Below are 25887 nucleotides of genomic sequence, written 5' to 3' on the forward strand. Positions count from 1 at the left end.
ACTCGAGTGCAGGGCTCCTCTAGCTCTGTCCTAGACCTAGCGTTTATTCCACATAGCTTTATTCATTGTAACACTTTCTTTGAGCGCAGTATCTCGGATCACAAGATTGTCAGCGTTTTATTACCCATTTCTGGTTGTACCGCACAGAAGCGGAAAACACCAGCTCAGTGCCGGAGTTTCGTCTGTCTGCGTCCTTGTTCCCTTCTTTGTAACTAAGCAAGGGATAAAATCCCGTCCACGGTGGCCGTATTTCGATGGGGGCGAAATACAGAAAACACCCGGGTACTTAGATTTAGGTGCACGGTAAAGAACCCGAAGTGGTCCAAATTAATCCAGAGTCCTCCACTATGGCGTGCCTTGTAATCAAATGGTGGTTTTGGCACGTAAAACCCCACAATTTTTACCGTTATTATATTAACAATTTTATACCTGACAAGGAAAGGAAAGTGCGTAAGCGTAGGCCTTAAATGACCCGAGATATCATTCATTTCAAGCGCAAATGCAAATGACTAGAACTGAGAAACGCAGCACCTACAGCCATAGTTGAACTACAGTGCAGCCTTCCGCGTGCACTACATCAAATAATTATGGCTTCACAATAAAGCTACCTAACTTCATCAAAACGGCCCTGAATATATTCTGGGACTATCTCAGTGATAATGGGAGGTCGGTTTTGCAAACTTCCGCTTATGGTATTATCATAGATAAGACATTGCTCAGAGTTTTAATAATTATTTTAGTAGTGTATTTTCATTAACACTTCATGTACGACCAATGCCGTAGAGTTCAGTGCTTGGGATGTGAACTTTATAACTATCAAGGAGTAATAATATTCATGTTGCTTAAGCTTAAAACTAAAATTTCTTGTTGTCCTGACGACTTACCACCTACCCCATCTTTTCAGTGGTGGTATTTGTGGAGCGTCTTGCAAAGGTTCTGGTAATCATATTTATCGCTTCTCTTTTGCCTTAAAAGTTGCGTGACGTCTGGAGAAAACAGCCCGAGTGGTACCAGTGTTCAAAATGGTGGTCCAGTCTTATTACAAAACTACTGGCTAGTTTCTTGAACCTGTTGTAAACTGATTGAACACATCATTTCAAAATGCAATAATGAATTCATAAAACAGAAGTCGATGTTAACAAATTTCCAGCATGATTTCAGAAAGATATTCTACAGGTACTCAGCTTGTTTCAGTTATACATACATTTGCTTTGGTTCTCAATAATTGCGGTCATACTTATTTTATTTTAGCAAAGCATTTAAATTAATATATTAATAAATTAATATTATCAGGATAAATTATTATTAACGCTTAGAAATATTGGCATTCCTGAACAGGGCAGTATTTTAGGCCGTTTGTTGTTTTTACTGTATGTAAATGGTACTGTGAATGTAGTCAACCCATGTGTCCAAATGTTGTTCGCAGACGATTGCGTTTTGTGTCACCAGATCACTTGTTCTAGCGACCAGGATGACCTCAACACAAGCCGAGCTAACATTTCTCATTTGTGCAAACGATGGGGAAGGATCATTAATGTGGGAAAAAAGTTTGCGTCTCCCTATATCTCGGTGAAAGCACCACTTTCCTATACGTCTAAACTGGGCTCTTAATCCATAAAAAATAGGGGGGGGGGGGCTAATTACAAATATTAGGCGTTACCCTAACTAACAATCTATCCTGGAATCTTCATTTTAGCAACATATGCGCTCCCGCTTTTTGCAAGCTGTTTTTTTTTAAATATAAACTCAAGAAATCACCTAATGCCAAACTACTAGCCTATTTCATAATTATTCTGCCAAAATTAGACTACGCCTGCGGGTTCTGGGACCCTTACACTGAATTTATTATTTCTACGGTCTCGAACAAATTCAAAGAAAAGTTTCCGGTTTGTGTTTCTTTGTCCCCGTTGATTCGTTCGCGCTATTAGTAAATATGCAGATGTACTGACTCGCCCAGCTAGCTACCGTACAGCAAATTCCCTGCATTTGACTCCCCATCAGAACTTAAGGAATTCCAATAATATTCCTTCACTTGAAACAAGGAGGAAGAACTAGCGACTTCAACTTCTCCACCAACTTAAGAAAAAGCTAGAACTCGACGCACACTGTATGTAACCGCATGTAACACACGCAGTCTACCAAGGCATACTCGACACTCCGTTTTTTGCCCGAAATGGACTCATTCAAGAGCTTTTTTCCCCCACGCGCCTACGATTGGAACTGTTTAGACTGCGCATTATAACATGTTTGTTTTTTTCTAACGACTTAGTAAATCGCTTTTGTTGCGTTTTTTTTTTTTTTATGCTTACCCTGCTTGGATCTTGAGTCTGCAGTATACTATAAACAAAATAATAAATAAAACAAGCTGTAAAATTCAAGCATAACATGAAACCGCTCAAACCTTATCTGCTTGTATCCAGTCTGGGTTCACCGTTTTGATAACGTGGGCTCCCGTAGGGCACGTACGACAGCGCGGTTCAATTATTTCAACTTGTCCTCGTGGGCATGAAGTAATCGGGTCAATCTTTGTTTGTTTGTTTGTTTATTTATTTTATTTTATTGAGCTTCTCTGAGGCAAAAAGTAATCCTACCGTCCTGCGCATTCCTTCAGAAACTGCAGAACCCGCGCAGCGAGTAACTCATACGCGGCCCGCTTCCTCGCAACCTCGAGTGCTGCCCCATTATGTCCGTGTCTTCTGGCACACCCTCGCACGGCATGCTCAAGAAACTCGATCAAGCGCTCCGGTGTATGCCTCACTGTTTCTGTTATCCCCACACACTTTCCTTATCATCTTTCCAGTTCTGCATTTAGATTTTATCCTACGTTTAAGCTGTCCTAATTGTGATTGTTCGTTGACTGTGCTTCTGTGGTTTTTTTTTTTCAATTTTTGCCAATTTCGTGATTCCCTTCGAGGTGCTCCCGGTCCTTCTTGAATGCTTTGCTCTGCGAAAGCTACGGCAGGCAGGGGGGAGGCTAGGGGGGGGGGGGGGGGGGTGTAACCACAACGCTCCGCCTACTCAATGTCACAGTGGCGCGCAGTTCAAATTTGATTTTGGGTGATCACATAGGCACCACTACTTCCGCTTTTGGCGCCTGCGACGCACAAAACCTAAAGTCCCTAGTCCCTATATAAGAAAAGTACCGCCATCCTTTGATCAACGCCGCTTCGCTCTCTCCTGTATCTCCGATTGGACGATGATAGCGCGCGCTTTGACTTCTTTATATTGTTTATTTCCGCCTCAGAGCCATGTTGAAAGTCCTCTGCGCAGCCGCAGTTGGCGGCGGCGGTGCGCGCCCGGCCTGAAAGTTTCAACGTGGACTTTCTAGGGCCGACACCGTCGACTGCCTTTCGTAAGGAAAAAATAAAGACAAAAGCACGCGCTTTAACAAAACCGAGCCTGTCCCTCAGCTGAAGGTTGATTTCATGGTGTCTCATCTCTTCGAAGTGCACCGGTTTAAGAGACCGCTTATAGTCTCCTTGTACATCGTCCCACGTGTACTCATTCTCTCCCTATTTTACTCTTTCTATTCCCCCTTTCCCTTACCCCTAGTGCAGGGTAGCAAACCGGACGCTCTTCTGGTTGACCTTTCCTCTCCTTGCTCTCTCTGATCTCTTTGTTGTGCTGCTAGATAGCTGCGCGCGGCTGTTCTCACGCCGAGTGGCACGAGTAGCACATTTCCTTTCGCACTTACCTCTACGACAGTCACAACTTCCGTGGGTCGAACAAACTTCATACTCGTGTTCGCTCGTACGAGTATGTCCTAACGTATGAATTTCTAACGTAATGAGCGTTGACCATGATGGCGACACAGCTTGCGGGTGTGCAACCCGGGAAGCAGACGATCTGTTCGTCTGATTTTGGCACTCGGGCCTTGAGTCACGTTACCCACAGATACCAATCAGAGCACGCTGTTGTCCTCAGCGAGCCGCAAGAGCTTAGCGACTGCGCTAGTCGCGTCACGCCGCGGTGGCTGCGGTATCTATACGCAACGTTACAGACGCAGGTATACGTGCAACTGTAGTGGTTAACCATAATGCGCACGACAGAGCTGCGGTGCGCGTTCGCGCTCATGTGGCCGTGCTATGCCATGCGGATCCTGCACCAGCTTGATGAACGGATAAGTAGCCACATCCAAATTGAGCACTTTGCGCAATAGCTGAATACGAAGCGGTGTGCCAAGGCGTCTAGCCAGGAGCGTGCGCTGGCAAGCGTACGTCTGGTCTGACCTTAAGTGTCGTGTGGCTCAAGGCTATTTGAGTGTTCAAAACGAGTACAAATTAGCGAGACCCGACGGCTGCGACACTGATAGGCAGTGTGGCCAACGTTTCATTGCTCCGTGGGTGGGCGCGGCCGAGCGTTCACAGACGGTAATCGGCGGTAGTACCATAGTCGTACTTTCGGAAGCACGTGATTGCTATCGGAATTCGAAACGCAGATTTGCGCTTAATTCGGCCTGCTTGTTAAACTTCAGTAAAAACACAGTAACAGTTGGCAGAAGCGCACAGATCCAGACACCTTTTTTGATTGTCAGCTATCAGCCAATAACAGCCGTCGTGGGAATCTGCTACATGGCCAAATATAGCAGCCGGAAAGCAGTGAGGAGCAGGCTTCTGTTGAAAAGAGTGTTTGAGAGAAAGGTGAATTCGCGCTCCGCTTGCCAGTCCTACGCCCCACGCATGAGTGCAAAATCTGACCGAGATGTTCACAGCAGCGTATGCCGTCCGCTGAATGTGTTTTAACGAGACAGCGTTAAGCGCCCCGTGTCGCAGAAAATCCGGCGTCGGCAACCGGCGTGCGTTGCGGGTGGCGGAGAAAATCCGCAACCACCCCGACCGCGCAGGCCCTCCACGTGGTGCAAGGTTTTGGTGAACAAAAATTTAATTTCTCTCAGTGAAATCCATCAGGAAAATCGTAAAGTGCGACTTTATCATTCGGCGTCGGATTCGCCGTCGGACTGTTTACCAATCGGCGTGGGATTGTAATTTGAATCTACGAGAAAACCTAATTATGCTACGACGAAACTCAAACACAAACCCCCTTTCCAGCATTTCTACCACATCTACAGCCGCGCGTTGCAATGCGAACGGGTCCCGATAACGCTATCGCGTTCTACATTTAAAGGCTAAGCTTAAGCGTACTGCAAGATTTTTTTATTTCTTTTCGCCAAGCCCGGGGGTAGTTCAGTACCGCTTTAAATGACTACACAATTCATCACTCGCAGAACGACTATATTTGCACCTACCTGTATTCATTTCGACCTCTTCTACCTAGCCTTCGCTGTCGACGCCAAATTCCACTGGGCCATCGTTGTGGCTACAGTGCTTGCCAATTACGATTTGACAGCCGCGCATACTTATAAGGTTACATCGGCTCGTTTATTTCCATTAATGGCTCATTTGTGCTTCACTAAGAGACGCGCTCTTGAAACTAGCGATGCTAATTTGCGCGGCAGCTGGGCTGCCGAAATTTTATAGCGATGCTTATCGCTCGATTCTATGTTACCATATACCGTTCACGTACAGCGGATCCCGTTGATAACGCAGTTGTAGGGTCGTTCTGAGGCTGACGAAACGCGAAAAGCGTGAAGAGTAATAGCTTAGGAAAAGGCATAACTACAACATCTGGGCCCAGGAATGCCTGTTTCACGCAGCGGACCTACAGATATGAGTCTTACCCGAGATTTTCACAACCTGCGACCGATATCGGCTGCGCTGCTGGCGTCGCAAGCGCGAAACTTCTGATCGAGCGCGCTTTAGTCAGGATTATGTAAAGACGACACGCATCGCTGTTGTCTTCGCTTCGTCCTGTCTGAAGCACTGTTCGATCACCGTCTAAGAATGCACCAATGAGTCCAGTTCAGTATCCTTGGAACTTCGTGAATTCGCCTTTCTTTTTCCGAAGGCGGTGGCCCCGTTTCGGTGGGCAAGGAATAAAGGAAAGAAAACAAAAAAATAGACGTTCATGTAGCGCTTTATGGATTCCAATTAAGGAAAGCCCGAGTTGTCAGAACAAAACGTGTACAGCGTAATTTAATGTTGTTTGCGCAATACAGTTCTCGTTCAATTACTCGTATTTAGCCTTGTAAAATGCTGCTCGCTCATAATCTGTAAGCGCTTTCCGAGGGTCACACCAGACAACGTGCGAAGGCCGATTCTCCGGCGCTTTTAGCAGCGTGTGACGTTTCCATATCCACATATTTCTAGCACTGGCTGGCTGTGTGTGCGCGACAGTGCTCTCGGATGACGAAAACCTGCGCAGTTTATTTAATGTATGAGTACATTTAGGAAAAAACTGCTTACGTGACGCGAACACGGCCGAGTAAGAACAGGGGACAATGCCTAATCGGTGATAAAGCATTCTTGCAGCGGGACAGACCACGTCGCTGGCCTCTGTTGCCAGCTGTGTGACCTCTTGCGTCATAGGACCTTCCTCTCCGCGTCAAAACTTCTAGGAGAGCAAAATCACAATGGGTGTGCTTCCAGGAAGGTTTTCGCGATGTCGTGGAGGCCTGCAATTCCCAGTTTTCCGCCTTGGTCGGAGTCCTTTATTCGTCCGTGTCAAGTCGTGCAGTGCGGTCGGTGGCCCTCGGTGAAACAACTCCACGCAGGGGCCGTGCTGCGCGCTCTTCTCCTGCGAACTAAGCGTCGTCTCGATACCTTGTGCGACCTGTTTGTGGCCACGAGACTCTGAACCTGCCACAAGAACCTTCGGTGGAGTGCGTGACATCTTTCGCGGTCTCTGGTTTCCGTGCGTGGGCGTTTCGTCTATTTTCTCGCGGTTCCCGTGCGCCTTACTATCAACTTGAGCGGTAAGTGCATTTTGCTGCTACTCACCGCTCCACGATACAGAATATTTTATACATTCGTTCGTATAGACAGGAAAGCGACACATGAGGTTAATATGCCTTGGGTCTCCCCGAATAGCTTCTGTCAACTCGGAGGTTCAAACGCCTACCAAACGACTCGTATGAGAAGCCGTTGTACGCTCGTCGTCTGCAAGTTATGTCATTCTATCCTCATGGAGTCATTTCATAACTTTAATACTCTAGTTATGTCTCTATTCATGCACCAGGTTCGAAATGACCAACAATGCGGTTCAAGTAAACGCGCCCGTATCATACGTATGCATTGGTCTGCTGAGTATTCGTTGTCGCATTCGTTGTCGCATTCGTTGTCGCATTCGTTGTCGCATTCGTTGTCGCATTCGTTGTCGCATTCGTTGTCGCATTCGTTGTCGCATTCGTTGTCGCATTCGTTGTCGCATTCGTTGTCGCATTCGTTGTCGCATTCGTTGTCGCATTCGTTGTCGCATTCGTTGTCGCATTCGTTGTCGCATTCGTTGTCGCATTCGTTGTCGCATTCGTTGTCGCATTCGTTGTCGCATTCGTTGTCGCATTCGTTGTCGCATTCGTTGTCGCATTCGTTGTCGCATTCGTTGTCGCATGCCCATGTGCTTGCATCCTTCGTAATGACACAGACCGGCAGCTCTGTATTATCATAGCTTTGCGAGCAATAGAGAGGAGATGCATTTAAAGGTTTACCGGACTAACTGTCCGGTCGGCTACTCTGCACGGGGGAAATGGCAGTAAAGTCGATGAGAAAGGAAAAGATGGGAAAAGAATTCCTCTGGAGAAACAGTAAGAGCAACTGACTTTTTCAATCACTTCCGATGCCTTTCGAATATCCATTAAAAATTTTACAGCAACCCGGGCTGACGTCGCTTGGACCAGGGTCTCAGAGGATGGTTGTCAAGCTTGTGGAGCGTAGTACAGCGCGCTTTCCTATGTGTCTCGAAACGAGAACAACACAGAAGCCTCGGAGTTGGAGGACCATTCCTGGGGTGCTTCCCGATTGATGAACTGAAATGGTGCACGCAGGGCTGTAAGTTCGGCGGCGGTCGTCGATGTCAAATGTGATGCCTAGTTTTATCTAAACAAGATTAAGCCGGCACGAAGACTGCACCTGAACTAGAGTGCACGGCCGAGCCATCGGTATGAGCGGTCACTGTGGATTTTGTGCAGTAGCAAGTGTTGCCTGCTTCAACGCTACTGACGACATTAGTGGCTTCTGCTTGGTGCCCGGAATGGTAAGGCACACTCGAGGTGACAGGGCCCACAACAGCGACGAAGGCCGTGCTGCGGTGACTATTTTCATGGTAACGATGCACGCTGAGCAGCAAGGTTGACGGTTAAAACTCGTATGCAGCTTTGTTGGCAAGCAAGCACGATGGTGAAGAGGTATCCTGGTGACACGTGCACTCATCGTCGTCCTCAATGTACGCTGCTGTCGAATGGTCACGCGCTTGGGCGATAGTGACTGCTGTGGATGAAGGCACCGCGAAAAGTATATTGGTTGTCATTCATTATGACCAGACTTTCATTTTAAGAGGAAGCGTTACCTGGAGGTCAACTCTCATTTGCCCATTCAATTGCACGTGAAACATAGAAATGTTAAATTGAGGCAGAATTTCTATTTAGGAATTTATTTTGTAGCGATATGTCGACAATGAGGTATAAGAAAAATAAACGCACGAAGTTTGCATGTCCGTAGCTCTCCACCAGACAGGTATCGCAATTATGTAAACTGCATCCGTTAGAGCATCGAAAGTGGACATATTTGGTGTATTAATTTACAGCTTCCTTAAATTGTTACAAGGGTGTCGCAAAAGTCCTGACATTAATAGTACATTTGAGAGCGGTGTGTGGCAGACCAGTTATGTCGGCTTTAGATGTATTATTCGGTAAAGTTTAGAGAATTGATATCATTTTGCATTGCTGAGTTAGTTATAAAAGCAATAATCTAGCTTTTTTGCCATTTTCAACTATTATTAAAGAAACTGACGACCAAAATCAATATTCCGATTCCTAGTGTCACTATATTCTTTTTCTTTTAAATACAACAAACTTCATCTAATTCGACGCAGTGGTTCTCAACGATTCCTCCATCTAAAGCTTCCTCTTAACGATAACTCGTCTGGTCTAGTAGCAAATGCATGGCGTTGTAGTGCACGTTAGGAACCCCAGGTGGTCAAAATTAATCCGGAGCCCTTCACTACAGCGTGCCTCATAGTCAGAACTGTTCGTGAGAAATGCACCGACATTATTTGATGCAAGCGTACAAATTTTATGAAGCAAAGAGCTTCTGTCATTCTTCTTGCTTACGATGGTGCCTGTGCAATCACGCCCTTGACGACGATGCCTTCCGCTCGATTGGATTTCAGATTTGGACCGAGCGGCGCACAACTTCGTTCACGCAATAGACTCGACGCCAGTTGAAGCTGCATAACAGCGTAACTTATAGCTGTCCCAGAGTGGTATGTTTTTGGCATGATTGTTATTCATATGTCCAAACTGCTGCACAGTGCGTGGGTCAGGCTGTCCTTCCTGCTTTGCGCCTTACCTTTGCCTGACCTGTGCTGCAGTGTCTTGGGAACAATAAAGTGATTGAACGAGTGTATAGCGCTGAATTAAGACACGCCACGAAAGCCAGGACTTTGCGGCTCGTTTATCATTTCCTGACACTTTTGTGGCATTTGCTGCGGTCGCGGCGACACGACACAGTGCGGAATTATGTTATCCGTTCTTGGTGCCGAACAGGAAGACTTGACATTTATTTAGGTATACGTAAGTGCACGTGTCGAGAAGCTGACGAACGCGATGTTAAACATTGCTGGCGTCTGCGAAGTCCGGCAAACTATGGCAAATGGCATTGCGATGGAGATGCATCACATTCAGATCGCACACTCTCGACTTTGTGACCAAAAAATATTCTCAACTATAAACGCGAATATTAGGCATGAAAAACGTCACTGCGCACGCAAGCCGTCAATTTTGCGACTAGTGACTGTTGACATTTTGTACGCGATGTTTATGTGTTTACAAATTGCTTAAATCTTGCGTTGTCATGCATATTCAATAGATTTCGCAATGTACGGCATTTTGTTATCACATTAATGTTGAAAAACATTTATAAGTACCCGTGAATCATTGCGTTTTGAATACACAATTTTAAAACAGTGCACGGTCTTTCACATGCGGCCTGCAACATTCGATTTGATTGTCGCTTATGCGCTAAGACACGCTAAGGCACTCGGTGCACGCTCCACTCCGCCGCAGCAACCACCTGCCGCCGCGGCGTAGAAGAGGGGAATCCCCGCAGCAGAAGGGGAGAAGGAAACTTGCATGGCCTTGTGATCCGCGTAGTAGGTGGAGACGTCTCCACCTACTACGCGGATCACAAGGCCATGTAAGTTTATATGCACCCCGACGCAAGTACTCCGTCACCGGAGACCTAAATGAAACCACCCACAACGCTGTGGCGGTGGTACTACCGGGTTCGATATACCCGAGAACTGTGAGTACTGCCTCAACGGCGAAATAAGAGGACATGTGTAGTGGTGTCGACACCACTTTAATTGCACTAAATCATGTAAATAAACACGATTGGGCCTCTCACATTGCCTCATTATAACACAACTCGGCAGCAACACGTTGCAGCACCCCTCTGAACAACAACGTAGCCAAAAGAAGCGCTTTCGCGTTCTCATCTCATAAGAATTATGCTTAGGGGTCCTCTGCAACTTTACTTTTTCCTTCCTTCCTTCTGTTTTTTTTTTTTTAGTTTAACTTGTTTTTACTTTTCCGCAACGGAGAGGTCCGACAGGCGCAGCATTAATTATAGGCGTTGTCTTCCCGCAGCTTCAAGGAGCTCTGATGAACGGCGCGAAGAGCAAGCGAGGCGGTCACTCGCCCATCGACCACTTCTTCCGTGACAGAGCCGTCTTCATCACCGGAGGAACTGGCTTTCTAGGCAAGGTGAGCTCTGGGCTTCGGTCAAACCTCGTCGCCTGATCGTGCGCGCCCGTTAAACAAAGAAGCACAAACCAGGTGTTTCATCAGAGGGGGTCATAGCGCTAGAAGACACGGACAAGAACGAGAGAACAAGACGAGCACTAACTTTCAAGATACATCAGAGGGGGTCATAGCGCTAGAAGACACGCACAAGAACGAGAGAACAGGACGAGCGCTAACTTTCAACTAGTTGAAAGTTAGTGCTCGTCCTGTTCTCTCGTTCTTGTCCGTGTCTTCTGGCGCTATGACCCCCTCTGATGTATCTAACAAACTAGCCCAAAAAGCCATACTTGTAGGCAGGTGTTTCAGCGCGACTGTCTCTACCATTGTATCAGAATCCTATCTTTAATAATTACTTTCATGCTCTAGATTTGCTACTGGGGCTGTACGATACGGGGTGTGGTGATCTCGGAGTCCAGCGTCACACAGGGGGTCGCGGTCTAGCCCACGCTACCGGTACGTCTCAAAACGGCAGCTGGCCTAAGCTATACCGGGGCGTCACAAGGAGCTTAAAGTGGCACATGCCGTCGTCCGAACTTGGCGAGAGTTGCTTCCTTGTTCGAGGTCGGGAAGTTGCAGGAACGAATCAGGGGATTTATTTACATAGTAGACACAAACTTAGCTACAGGTAAAGACAAACTCGTACTTGCCAGTACAGCACATGTTACATCGTAGCACGCTATATACATCGTTCTTAGAGCACGCTGCATTCTGGCACAGCACGCTAAATTATTCTGGGCGAGCACACACCACACAGATGACGTCTCTTAAAAACCCTCCGTCTTCCCTGTAGATCACTGCTAGGGAAGCAGTTCACCTCCCATTGGCCAATGAGGTGCAAGGCATAGATAGAAATAGATAGAAAGGGTAAGACAAGCAGTACCGGCTGCCTACCCTGTGCTGAGGAAAGGGATAAAAGGTAATAAAAGGTGATAGAAGAAACAAATAAAAAATTACAGAAAAATTCGCACAATAACGCGACCCTACGCGCTACAACGTTTAAAGTCGGTCGCACAATTCACAAGCTCTCAAGAATTTCCGCAGAGCCCTTAATGGCCTTGAGTGCCAAAACCTGCCGGGACCAGTGTTCTAAACCTTTTTCCTCTATGAAGGGGTGATCGCCCAGTTTGTCGAGCGCAGTCGCGAGACGTGAAACGCTGCCTCCGAGGAGGAGAATCTCAACGCGCCGCCTCTGAGGTTCACGTTGGGAGGCAGGTACACCACTGTCCCAGCGATGACAGGGAGAGGTGAAAAGCACAAACTGCCAAAAGGAATGCCGCTCCCCAAAATCTCCAGCCATTTCTTGACTGGCTCGGTGGGTTACTGGTGTGACGCGCAACACGTGGCATTGGTAATCAGCAGCCTTTTGGATGCGGTCGGCGTGGGAAACTTGCTGAATACTCACGCATCCCTCTTTCTGTCATTAGCCTACAGCTTGAATAAGACGTGCCTCCGAAAACGGCTTCCCAGTGATGTTACAGGCAAGTCGCTTGATAATAATCGCGACGCGAAATCTATTAGGAATGCCGAGTTAGTCAGCATTTAGTCTGTTGACTCAGTGGAATGGCGTTTGACACCGATATTACAATGACCCACGCCACCCGGGTGAATACGCCAAACGTAAGAGAACTAATAAACGAAGGGAAATCTGATAAATAATTTATCTTGATCAGTTAAAACTTGCTAATTAACAGTCCGCCTATTGTTAGGCCGCGAGCGCCGTATGGGCGTTTTATTCAATAGCCGACTTATAACAAAGTTCTTGTAACTGATTAAGTCTTTAATAAAAGTACGGCTGGAACAAAGACTTCCAACTGCACGCGGTGTATTGCACGTATGCCAGCGGGCAGTCGTTGGTGCCGAACAGGAAAACTTGGCATTTAGGTTTACGCACGGGTGTCAAGGAGCAAACGAATGCCATCTTCATCCTATCTCCCATGTTTCACCTAAGTTACATACTCTTCTCAGTTCGCGTTTTCTTGTATGCTTTCAGTGAACCTGTGTCGATTCTAGTCTCCGCTCATATGCTGTGCTTATTTCTCTAGTTTATTTTCACTGTTTTCCCTGGTTGTGCAGATCCTTATCGAGAAACTTCTTCGATCGTGTGCCGGTCTGAAGACTGTCTATGTCCTTCTACGGGCCAAAGATGGCGTTCAACCTAGCGACCGGCTCAAAGAGATGTTCGAGTGCCCAGTAAGTCACTTCTATAGCACATCTTTTTTTTATTTTTTGCGGTACATTTTTTATTAATGGCATTGACGCCAAAAAAAAAAAACCGGAGCCGCTGATGCAGCCGTATGGTGTGTTCTCACTGCAGGCGACTACCCGAAACGGAAGTTTGAAGGGCGTATATTTATTTAGATTTTCGGACGAGAGACTAAAGACGAGAAGAAAACTGTATACGAAATAACTTGCTATAGCCGGTGGGGCCGAGTTGCGAAAGTCTAGCATCTGCTGCGCCGCCGACACGACCGGCGTAACCCAGAAACTGAATTGGGCTCGCCGAGTCTTAAGTATAAGCTTAAGGTCCCGTGAGCACAACCAATTCTTTAAAATGGTCATATTCCCCCGACTAGTACGCGCGAAGTTTGCTTGTGAGCCAGGCGTCTGATAAAAAAAATCGCGGCTTCGTCCAAAAGCTATCGATTGCGATAGCAAATTATGAGACAGCATACGAAGTAAAGTTGTTTTTTTCGGCCGTATGAACTTGTAAACATTCGCTTACAAACTAAATTAGCAAGCACATGGTGTCCCGCGCGCACATGCAAACGGGACCTCATCTCACTCGATGACCGCAGACACTCGCTGTTGAAACGCTTGCAAAGAAGGAGCGGCAGCAGCGAGCGAATTGACCTTCGTGCTGCCTCTCGCTTCAAAGCGAACTCAGCTGCGAGAACACAGCGCACCCGCAGCCCTCGGCGAGCCTAGACTACCGACCGCAGATCCCTTTCAAGACAGAGCCGCTCTCAGCCATACCATACGCAGCTGCCGCCTAAATGTTACCTTCACCTTGCACGCGATGGAAGACGGCCCGGTTCCTCCCCGCTTTCCTCCCTTGAGCGCACGAGATCGTGCCACCATCCTTCTCGGCTCATCCTCGCACGCTTTCACTTGCACCGACAGCATACCGCACGGGGCCGCGATGTTATCGCACTTGGACTTATAGTATCACGGCTACGCCGATGCCGACAACGGTGTAAATTCGCATGCAGTGTCCATGTAATTGTTATCGCAATAACAAGGTACACCGTATACTGCATAGAAACCGTTCGAGCTGGCACGTATGTGTATTGAAACTTCCGTGCGAAAAGAGCGCGACACGTCCCTTCCGTCGAGCTCTGTACTGCGTTGTAGCGACAGTACTGTGGAAAGACTGTTCTAATAAGCCACTCATTTAATATCTTCAATGGGCCTACTGCCCTAAGCACGGCTGGATCAATCATAAAGTCGCAGTTTCGCCCCAAAGGCGATGCATAGATTGCGATAGAAAATTAGTGGACAGCTGTACAAAGTAAGGATAGTAGTTTTATCGGCCGTATAAACTTGTAAACATAGGCACACTAACTAAATTAACAAGCATGGTGTCCCGCGCGCACGAGAAAACCTGAACACATCTCACTTGATGTCCGCGGAAACTTGCAGCGAGCGAATTAAGTTTCGTCCGGGCACTCGCATCAACGCGATCTTCGCGAAAACACAGGGAGGGCGGACTCTGCTCCCGCCACAGATGGCTTTCAAGATACAGCCGCGGGGGCGGGCGCTCGCAGCGCAGAACACACCCACTCTCCCCCCGGTGACTTCCGGCCCGGCGGGAGGTCCCTCCACCTCCCATCCGGAGCGTTGTGCGCGATTGGAAGACTGCGCGCTTGCTTCCCGTTTCCCGCCCTTGTGTGCGCGATCCGCGATTTCCGGCTCACCGTCTCAGTCCCACATCAGCATACGGCGCGCGGCGACGATTTGATTGCCCTTGGACTATACGGAAACTCACGGCGACAGCGATGACGACGGCAGAAATCCGCTTGGAGTGTTCATGTAATATAAAGAGCAAGCAGATACAACGCAAAGGGTGCTTGAGTTCGCGAGGTGTGGCGGCAGCCTCGTAGCCTGTAGCTGTTTGCGTCGCGAGGGCGATGCTTGTCGAAGGAATGCTGATGTATCGACATAGAATCACTACACGTATCTAAGTACATTGAGGCGTCCCTTGCGTCCCAGTGGCACATTCTTTCGGGGTAATTGGAAAGAGTGAGCACAGAACCAAAATTCTCTTACCTACTGACCCCAGTTGTCTGCTCTGCAAGACAGCAGCCACCACATATCCAGTTGCCCAAGGTGTCTATATATATCTGCAAATATGCCTTTCGAGAAAACGGCGCCAAACCCCGGGCATCAGGTAAAGGCTTTAAAATATTGGGCCAAACTAAACCAAACTAAACCGGAAAATTCGGAGGCCCCTAATTGGTTTAATATCACGCAGCGGCATTTTCCAATTCCTGCAGTTCAGCCGTGCCTAGGTTGCTTCAGTCGAAACGATAACGTATTAAAGAAAAGGCCGTTAAGTTCGAGCCAACATCTGTGGCTGCGATCTTATTTTGACTGGACCAGGTTGCCCGGGCCCAGTCAAGTGGTCAAAAAATCGCTTTTTGCCCAGGTATCCCTACCAGAAATGTGTATTTTTCTGTAAAACGAAACTGAAATGAATAAAAAATTTCCAGGTCTTTGGCAGAGTCAAAGAGGAGAACCCTGCTGTGCTCAGTAAAGTGGTGGCTGTGACCGGAGACATCTTGGAACCCGGATTAGGCTTGAGCGAGGAGGATGTCGCCGAACTTGTAGAGAACGTGTCCATTGTCTACCACTCTGCGGCTTCCGTGCGCTTCGACGAACCACTTCGGTGAGCACTCTTAATACATTCCTAAATGACTTCGGCTCAATTGTTTATGCTGGTAAAGCAGTGCTTTGAGTTAATCATTCTGTTACGCTGAACAGTGCTTGCGCTGACTGTTTTGTTCTTTTATGTCAACTGTGTGATGGGAAATGTCATCAATGCAGCCATTTGTTAGCTATGAAAAGATGCACGTGAAATCATTTTCCATTGTTATCACCTATACTTCCACTCCTGTGATGGCCCTTTGTAGGGTTCAAAGTGTAAATTAACAAACATTTTGTGGGAAGCTTATGTTGGAACGGGAGTTCACACGCGCGCGCACACATGCACATGCGCAACTGCGTGCTTTTCACATGTGCAGTTTGTGGTCCGGTCACGGGAGCCCTCAGAAAAGGTTTATGCTTTCGAGTAGTCCGTGCACACACCAAACGTGGCTGATGTTTCCAGTAATTTTCCATGCCTAAACGCTACGACGGATAAGGACGTGTTTTTGGGCTAGTTGGTTCTTCATCATCAAGTAATAGACAGCGCCAGAATATACACAAGACCAAACGACGAGTAACGAGACAGACACAGGGCGCATCCGAACTGTCTTCCACGGCAGTAGGCAACCGCGATGAGTGAGGCGACAAGGGCAGGGTTGAATGAGGTAGGATAGGGGCCCACAGAACTAGAGATGTAACTGGTAAGGACGTGTTTTTGGGCTAGTTGGTTCTTCATCATCGAGTAATAGGCTACGACGGAGTCGTAATTCTATTCCATGTTCGAGCCTGCTGAAAATTAGATGATGTGATTAGGGTATGTGTGCGCAAGGTTATTGTGGCAGCTAATTAGATGACGTTCTTGGATATCACTGTCGTGATATGTCCAAGAATTCTCACAATTACACACCGGAATCATTTTCAGGCTTCAGTGGCACAACTTGAGTAAATGTTTTGTATATGTTGGTGCAACTTAACTTTTATTTTGAATGAGGTTGGGCCCCAAAGAAATGATCAATGTAGTCTGCGTGTCGGGTATGCCAGAGGCAAATATGCTTCACGTAAGAAAAATGCTCTCATCACTTGCATCAGCTTATTTTGTATTCTCTGCATGACGAGTCTCTCCCAGCGTGTTTTTACCAACAGATTCCACCTATGCATGCAAATTTCCTAATCTGAACCCAAAAGTTTTCTGCCATACTTCGCTGGTTTTTCAAACGAAGCTTGTTTTAACTCAGATTTTGGTGGCGTCTATGTACGCACAACAACGCCAACATTATTCTAATCCATAAGAAGGGAGACGTTAAAGAACTGAATAATTACAGACCCATTAGCTTGCTTTCAGTATTGTATAAAATATTCACCAAGATAATTTCCAATAGAATCAGGGCAACACTTGACTTCAGCCAACCAAGTGAACAGGCTGGCTTCAGGAAGGAATATTCTACGATGGATCATATCCATGTCATAAATCAGGTTAATCGAGAAATCTGCGGAGTACAATCAACCTCTCTACATGGTTTTCATGGATTATGAAAAGGCATTTGATTCAGTAGAGATACCAGCAGTCATAGAGGCATTGCGGAATGAAGGAGTACAGGAGGCATACGTGAGTATCTTAGCAAACATCTACAAGGATTCCACAGCTACCTTGGTTCTCCACAAGAAAAGTAGAAAGTTACCTATCAAGAAAGGGGTCAGGCAAGGAGACACAATCTCTCCAATGCTATTCACTGCATGCTTAGAAGAAGTATTCAAGCTCTTAGACTGGGAAGGCTTAGGAGTGAGGATCAATGGCGAATATCTCAGCAACCTTCGGTTTGCAGATGACATTGTCCTATTCAGCAACAATGGAGACGAATTACAACAAATGATTGAGGACCTTAATCGAGAAAGTGTAAGAATTGGGTTGAAGATGAATATGCAGAAGACAAAGATAATGTTCAATAGCCTTGCAAGGGAACAAGAATTCAGGATCGCCAGTCAGCCTCTAGAGTCTGTAAAGGAGTACGTTTATCTAGGTCAATTACTCACAGGGGACCGTGATCACGAGAAAGAAATTTACAGAAGAATAAAATTGGGTTGGAGTGCATACGGCAGGCATTACCAAATCCTGACTGGGAGCTAACCACTGTCGTTGAAAAGAAATGTGTACAATCATTGCATTCTACCGGTGCTAACATATGGGGCAGAAACTTGGAGGATAACAAAGAAGCTCGAGAACAAGTTAAGGACCGCACAAAGAGCGATGGAACGAAAAATCTTAGGACTAACGTTAAGAGACAGGAAGAGAGTGGTGTAGATCAGAGAACAAACGGGGATAGCTGCACCAATATTCTGAAAGTCTTTTTCTTATATGTACTGCTGATGGGTTCATGCTTCCGTTCACTTTAAACCCAAGTGCTCCTAGAAAGTGTGCGTATATAACCTCGCCTCTTAGGAAACGCAATACGAAGTTAATGCATCACTTGTTACTCTTGTTTAAGCAATGCGTCTGATGTTTTTTTTTTCTTTGCAGCAAAGCCATTGACATCAACGTTTTGGGCACAAGGAGAGTGGTGGAGCTGTGCCACAAACTCAAGAACGTATCCGTAAGTTCCTGACTTCATGGTGCAGACAGGAGCTTCAGCGACTTGTGCAGACAATTTCACGCCAAATAGGCGCACGTTTTGGAAAACTTGTGCAGTTTTGTGCCGCTACCATGCACATCGCTGGTTTCGTGTCTTCGGGTACTTGTTCGTCACAATGCACAAACTGAGTGCTTCAACCACGCTTCAAATTCAGCGTGCTGGCGACGCCAGCAGAGGTGAGCCAGTAGAGAGCCAAAGAACATTAAGCTATACGTCCGCAGGGAATATAGCTGGGGACGTTGAGTTTAAGTATTGCAAGTAGTGGCACTTGCGGGCGTAAGTCGCGGCACTGACGACCATATCGATAGCGAGCGCTGCGCTGTTGGAGATATCGGCTTCGCGTGATACGTGATTTGTTACGGTTTATGTTGACACGAGACGCTCAGTGTGCATGCGCGTATTTTACCGCATGCTACTACGGCCTGGAGAAAACTGCTACCACTGTTAGCGTGAAGAGGAGACAACTGAATCACATGTACAGTCGAACAAACACCAGGCGAAGTGAGTTGCGCCGTAGCAAATGGCGGCGGTGCGTAATGGTGCAAGAAATCTACGCCGGCCGCTTAACAAGCAGCGTTTTTTGTCAGTCGTGACATCTATTTGCCACACGCTCGAAACTATAGGTTAGACCATCTGAAGAAACGGCTAGGTGATCCGACGTCGAGCGTTACGACGTCGGATCACCTAGCCCTAGAACTATAAGTACCACCAAGATCAAATGCAGTGAAAGTTATAAGATTCTGGTGGCTTAATATATGGTAGCGGTTGCCGCATAATTTGAAATTTTGCAAGTAATTAATAAACGCTTGTTTTTCTCTATTTTCATGAGTTATACGAGATACTTATTACGTGTACGCGGCTTCCTTGGTTAACTAAACGAGGCCGCTTGTTTATATTGCCACGTAGTGGTGACGCTGAAGAACAAAGCAGTGCGTAAAAGAAGATAAATTGTGTACGCGTGTCATTATTTAGCTAAACTAAAGGAAAGGTCATGGATGATGTGTAAGCGCAGTCCAAAATGTGAGACAATTACGGCCTTTGCAATAAATTGTGCAAGCACTCCGCAGCATTTTAAAAGTTTGTGTTCTTTAGGTATGATACCCTATTTAGCCTTCTGCCCTTGGAGAACTATAAAGGCCGCTGAGGAAAACATTTAGCAAAAATAGGCCAAACATTATAGCAAATCAGTGTGCAAAACATGTGTGGTTCAATTACAGCGCTTCGTCCAAGACTGTCTAAACTTTGCATGTCTTTTGTGCGCTAAAAGCTAAAATGGAATACCAACATGCCCAAACTTACGTTCTTATAATTTCGTCTTTTCATAAAAACAAACTGTATCAAGTGCTCGAAAGCCTTATATGCGGACAAGGTTTCAAACGGACGAGTCTTCTGAGGGCAGCGTTTTAAAGTGTGTGGTTTAATTACAGGCAACCTCAGTTCTTAATGTAACTGCTCTAAAAAAAACAGCCTCACTGGATTTTCACGTGTGATTCTGAAAGGTCGCACAAGTCTGCCGTCTTTATGCGTAAATACAGTACACGCAATGACGCCATGCTAAATGGTTGATCTTGCGGCGTGTAAGCCGTGGTTTGCACTGTTTGTCCCACACATCGTGCAGCTTGGTGTCCTAAATACATCTTGTTCAATAGAAAGAAATATTAATCTCAAGATGCTATTTTTATTTCCTAAAGTGTCATTCTTTTCCCACCTGGCAGGCCTTCGTCCACGTTTCTACAGCCTACTGTTTCTGCAACAGAAACCACGTGGATGAAATTGTTTACCCTGAGGAAATACCGTACCAGAAAGTCATCGATGTTTCGGAGTAAGGATATTACTTTGACTTCCTGCACGCACAACCCTGTAGTCGCATGTCATTGCTTGTATCTCAGTACGAATGCGTGCGCGCCGCCAGCGAGAGTATCTTAATGTTCTAAAAGGACGCTGAGGGCCATATCATAGTCGCTGTATTAGTAAATTGCACTTGTCTAGCGAAAAGGTTAGTATGACCGCACTCGGTATCAACAGGCGCTCATGTTTCAACTCGTCTTTCGCGCTCTTTTCAAGCCTGCAAGATCGGCGGCGACGGCCCCTTCGAGTTTCATCACTCCGTGACGTCAAACATTGTGGCACCATCATCGATAAAGAACTTTCATTCTAAAGGAGCCCGCCTAACAGTTTCAGAACACTTCCCGCACGAAAATGGCCCAAGTAGGCAAAAATAATTTGAACACTCTGGCCTCACTCAAGGACCATTTTAGGCGCTAAGAAAAATGTAGCCCACTGTATACGATAGTAGAAATATACGCTTGTAGTCAACCTTTTTCAGCCAAGTGAATTATTAGTGTGACTTGATTTACCCGCCGTGATGGTGGCGTTTCTAAGCACGAGGTCGCGGGTTCGGTTCCGCATTTCGATGAGGCGAAAACGCTAGTGCACTTAGATTTTGATGGACCATAAAGAAACCCAGGAGGTCAAAATTAATGCGAAGTCTCCCACTACGGATAATGCGATCGGGGTTTTCACTCGTAAGGCGCTTAATTTGTTATCAATAAATCGACACTTCTCCAAGTTTTCTCGCAACACCACTCGTTAGGCAGATCAGTCCCAAAGCACCCTGAGCTGTTCAGTAAATCTGTCAAATGTGCTGTTGTCGTAGATGGCTGGAGGAAGAGCTTCAGGAGAAGATTCTGAGCCAGGTGATGGGTGGCCGTCCGACCACGTACCACTACACCAAGGCGCTTGCAGAGAGTCTACTGGTGCACGAGGCAGCCGACTTACCGGTTGTCATCCTGCGCCCTTCCATTGTCACCTGCGCCGTCAGGGAGCCCCTATCGGTGATGAACGCCGGATCTCTATATATATATATTATTGCGGCTGTCACGCAGAACTTCTACTTAATGAGGTAAATTAGCGCAATAAAAGACTCGTACAATGGAAGGCGAGACGAAGACAAGCGCTACTTACAACTAAGCTGCTAAATAGCGGCAAGGATTTCGCGTACATGTCCATCCTGCCACGCATGCGCACTGAAGTACATAGAGCATTGCCACAGGATGACGCACGTTGTATGGTGATAGTGTTGTATATTGTTTTTGCGCATGCGTGACAGGATAGATATATGTGTCAAACCCTTCCCGCTATGAAGCACTTGTAAGTATAGCGCTCGTCTTCGTCTCCCCTTCCTATGTGCGCGTGTGTGTGGCTGCGCTAATTCCCCTCATCAGCTACTAGCAAGACCAGCTAGCCTAGCAGTTAGACCTCCTCACTCAGAGCTAGGCGTACTCAGTCATGGTGGAGACGATTCTCGTTTAACCCTACTCAGAAAGAAGTTTGTGTAAACTAACCTATGTTTATTGTATGTATGGGGCACTCATTTATTTCTATTAAAATCACTACGATAAGACAGTCGCCGTGCAAAGTCTGTACGATTTATGCTTGGCTTCTGCGTGGCAGCAGCTCGACTGGCAGCATTGCTATACTCAACAACGCAGAAATGAAAAAAAGTTTGTCCCCATTGAAGGCAAACCGCTCAATAAGTTCATTGCCTTATCTAAATGGCCAAATCGTGTATTTTGGTTTAATGTACATCAACTTGTTCATAATCAGGATGGCAAAATTTTGCCCCCGAGTTTCACATCTTGTTTATTGCTCGCTTCTTTTTAACAGCCAAGCTGTTAAAGCTGGAGGAGAAACGTCCGAAGTCCGCGGAAAACTCCGCGCCGTTGCCTAGCAACAACCTCGCCTAGTCGCGCATGCGTCGAAGCAGTAGCGATGACGTTACCTCGCATTACCTAGTAACCGCCGGCGCAGGTGCGCGCTCGCTTCCCCCGACAGACACGGCTCCGCCAAGCTCCCGCGAGCTGCGCACTACAGCGCATGCGCCGTGACGTCATCCCGGCGTGTCATCTGCTGCGCGTCGCCCGTACACTCTGCTTAGTTTTCCCCCAGTGTGCATGCGCTTGGCCTCGGAGTTTGCCATAAAAGGGGCTGCGCCTAGTCGTGTCATCTTTCGCTAGATATCGAGCGGCTGCCACCAACGCGTTCGGCGTCGGCAAGCAACAGCCTTCTTGGCACTGTGCCAACCTTGGTTAGCCTGCCTGCGTTTGTGACATGCCAGGAACGCTGTCGCTCGTAGGCGCCGACGCGTCCAGCGCTAGTCACGCGAAATGTCGCGAAAGAGAAGGTACCTCCGAAAATGATCGCTCGAGAATACATTCCTTACATGCGTAGTTAAGTTAAACCAAGTTAAGACCTAGCAGCAACCAAGTTAACACCTAGCAGTAGCAGCCAGTAAGACTTGAGGATCGACAGTTTCTCTGTGCTTAAGCTTTGCACGACCGAGTGCAAACTTGCCCGTTTTTTTTTCCCCACTCCATGTGACTTAGTTCTGCTTGAAATCGAAAATGACAGAGCCCCATTTTGCACTAATAGCGTCGACAAAAAGTGCAGACCAACACAGTGGGTTAAGGCGATCTTTCCACTGAAGTGCTACTCTTCTCGCAGGGATGGGTTGACAACTTCAATGGACCTGCTGGCTTCATCATCGCTGTAAGTTACCTTTCCAATTTATAGAACCGTTTTAACCACTGAGTCTGAACGTTACGCACCAGGCGCTTTGAATTTCACTTTGTTGCAAATAACTTAAGTATATTTTTCTTTAACAAATGTTAGACAAATCAAAACTAGCCAAATGACAGCCTTTCACTTTTCCATATTTAAATTTCACGTTTCACTTTTAAATCTCATTTGTCTGACAAGCTTTTAAAAATAAAGAATTATTGTTATTATTAATATATTACTATTAGCAGTAGTAACACGAGAACAAGGTGAGGGCAGGAGCCAACGTTTAGACAAGTGGACTTGTCTTCTTCAAGGCAACATATGCTCTCCTCGGCACAGTATATATAGGTAGGGTTCTTCTAAAGGGGAGAGAAGGTGAGGCGGGTGGGTGAGGTAACGAGCGAGAGTGTGTTAGCGGCGAGGGTGTAGACTATCAGTAGTACATTATCACTGACCGACTATCAGTAGTGCATTATATTTCTTTTCAATTCTACACCCTCGCCGCTAACACACTCTCGCTCGTTACCTCACCCACCCGCCTCACCTTCTCTCCCCTTTAGAAGAACCCTACCTATATATACTGTGCCGAGGAGAGCATATGTTGCCTTGAAGAAGACAAGTCCACTTGTCGAAACGTTGGCTCCTGCCCTCACCTTGTTCTCGGGTTACTCATCGCCTTGAATCGCCATCTCCCGCATTCCCCTTGTTTTCCCTGTATTAGCAGTAGTAGTATTTTGTAGCACTATGCAAGTGGAAACGTGAATTTAGGCGCTGTCGTTGTCTCTGCAAACAATGATCACTACGACCACATTGAATGCGGTAAAGCAAGGATGACGGTAATTCAAAATATTTCTGGAGCTACGTGGCGCTGTTTCTCTGAAAAGGACCCACGCTTCCAGTGGGGTACATAGTAAAGGGCCAATTAGACGCTGTTTACTTTGGTCCAAGTGAAGCATTTCGTGTAGTTTGCAATGAGCTCCTCATTACAAAGCTCACGCAAATGAACAAAGCTTCTTCCATCACTGCCCTGCTATCTAATCACCGATCGTGATTCGTTGTCGTCAATGGGCAGAGCTCTGTTAGCTATGAGGTCACTAGTGGAGTTCCTCAAGGATGTTCTTGGCCCTATTCTCTTCCTTTTGTTCAAAAATACTTCGTCAGAAAATATTTTGCCTTCCCGCTTCCCGCCCTTGCGTGCGCGGGCCGCGATTGCTGGCTCACCATCGCATGTTTTCACTCGCATATATAGCGTATGGCGCGCGCGGCGATTTTATCACCCGTGGACTTTATACATAACCTCACGGCGACAACGACGACGATGGCGGCGACGGCAGGAATGTGCCTGGAGTGTCCACATCATTGCTATCGCAATAAAATTCAGAGCCCTGCCACTATGGGAAGATGAAAAACCAGCGAAGCTGTCGGTTTTGTTTAATTATATAGTTGGTGGTGGTGTTAAGTGGTTCAAAAGACACAACACATAACTTCGTTGCTTCGCCGTGCGCCGTATGCTGTATGTGCGAGTGAAAGAGAGTTTAGGCGACTAGATTCACACCACCTTGCACCATCGGCGGCAGCACGTTGGGCCACTGCGCGTTCGGCTTCTCGTCGCTTTCGCATCCATTCGCGCTGTTAAGAGCGCCGGCGCTCCTCGAAGGCGCGCTCTTAGGAGCGAGCCACACGGGTCTTACCCATACCGAGTCCAAGGGGTAACTGATGACGTCGCTAGGGAAATTAATATGTCAAGAGAGAATGAAACACGGCTTTTGATTAGTACACTATTACTCACTGATGTTTCGACACGCATAGTCATAGACCAGCGTTTAGGCAACAGCGTTCGTCGCTCCGGCAAATTGTTTTTGTGTCCTTGGGTCCCACGTGTGACAAGGGTAGTTCAAGGGCGCGTTACAGGTCCCCGAGCCTACAGGTTTATGTGCCATTGAGCTTGGACCCCTTCTGCACTATCACCAGGATAATCACACTTTGTTGTTCTGCGCGTCGTTTGATCCGCGGACGCGATCCGCGAGAACCTAGCCATATGCAGGTTCGCTGAAAGAAAAAAAAAATAGGAGGCGGGGCTCGCCACGTGAACCTGACGCGGGCCCACTGCTCCGCTATCGGAGAAGGCGGGGACGCTGGCGGATTCTACTCCAGGCAGAGGGAGTGACGCTCGCCTCCTAGAGGCATGGTAACAGGGCATTCAGTTTATCTCCTCCAATAATGAACATATTTGAAGAATTATTCTAACACGACTGCATTGGTGTATCGGTGTGCAAACTGGCGCATGAGACAATAAGCGACTTTTAAATACTTCCAACATTATGGTATTAAGTTATAGGTGGAAAACACACCATGTCCAATTTCTATGCATCTTTGGGGACGCTTCATTGCCCAGGGTCATTGAAATGAAAGATCTTGCTGTGTAGTTCGACAAAACACACACGCTCAATAAGCGAAACAACGGGCCCTTCACGCCCTTGTTGTTTGTCGTCTATCACATGACTATTCAATTGAGTGCCTTCCACTACTAGAGTATGCCTCTGTAGTTTTGGGCGCAAAGTGCAAGTCATAATTCCGACCTCATTGAACGCGTCCAGAGTAAATTGATGTCTATTTTCAAGCACCACTTTTGCCGTTCTGGCTACCACCTGCAGTACAGCCCTTTGAAATATATATCTAAACTCGACCTTTAAAATCAAGATGTATTAAATCAGACCTTCTGTTTCTTTATAAGGTGGTCCATGTCATTATACATTGTTCAAAGCTTCTTGTTCATGTGGAATTTCCCATGCCACAAAAGTATGCCAGGCAGCGTTCCGCGTTTTCTGCGCGGTCTTGTTGCATTAGACACTGTCCTATGGCGCCGACTCCAAAAAAACATATAATAAGTACTCTGCCTGTATTGACATATTTCAGTTCATTTCCTGTGTTTTGTACAGATGTAGATAATCCGTTTTAGGATTAATTCCCTTTAACGCCCAC

The 25887-nt window shown here is 46.8% G+C and overlaps 1 protein-coding gene across 2 annotated transcripts in view; it reads left to right on the forward strand.

Annotated features, from left to right (window-relative positions):
* LOC119451044 (fatty acyl-CoA reductase 1-like) overlaps nucleotides 1-25887 on the forward strand; it is a 57833-nt gene that overhangs the window by 16170 nt on the left and 15776 nt on the right. For both annotated transcript variants that reach the window (XM_037714473.2, XM_037714474.2), the window contains exons 2-8: nucleotides 10700-10816; nucleotides 12929-13045; nucleotides 15565-15740; nucleotides 18234-18306; nucleotides 20061-20167; nucleotides 21002-21179; nucleotides 22849-22893. In XM_037714473.2, coding sequence (XP_037570401.2) covers nucleotides 10700-10816; nucleotides 12929-13045; nucleotides 15565-15740; nucleotides 18234-18306; nucleotides 20061-20167; nucleotides 21002-21179; nucleotides 22849-22893 — 813 coding nt within the window. The remainder of the gene's footprint in view (nucleotides 1-10699; nucleotides 10817-12928; nucleotides 13046-15564; nucleotides 15741-18233; nucleotides 18307-20060; nucleotides 20168-21001; nucleotides 21180-22848; nucleotides 22894-25887) is intronic.

The sequence above is a fragment of the Dermacentor silvarum genome, chromosome 4 (assembly GCF_013339745.2).
Source record: "Dermacentor silvarum isolate Dsil-2018 chromosome 4, BIME_Dsil_1.4, whole genome shotgun sequence".
Lineage (NCBI taxonomy): Eukaryota > Metazoa > Arthropoda > Arachnida > Ixodida > Ixodidae > Dermacentor > Dermacentor silvarum.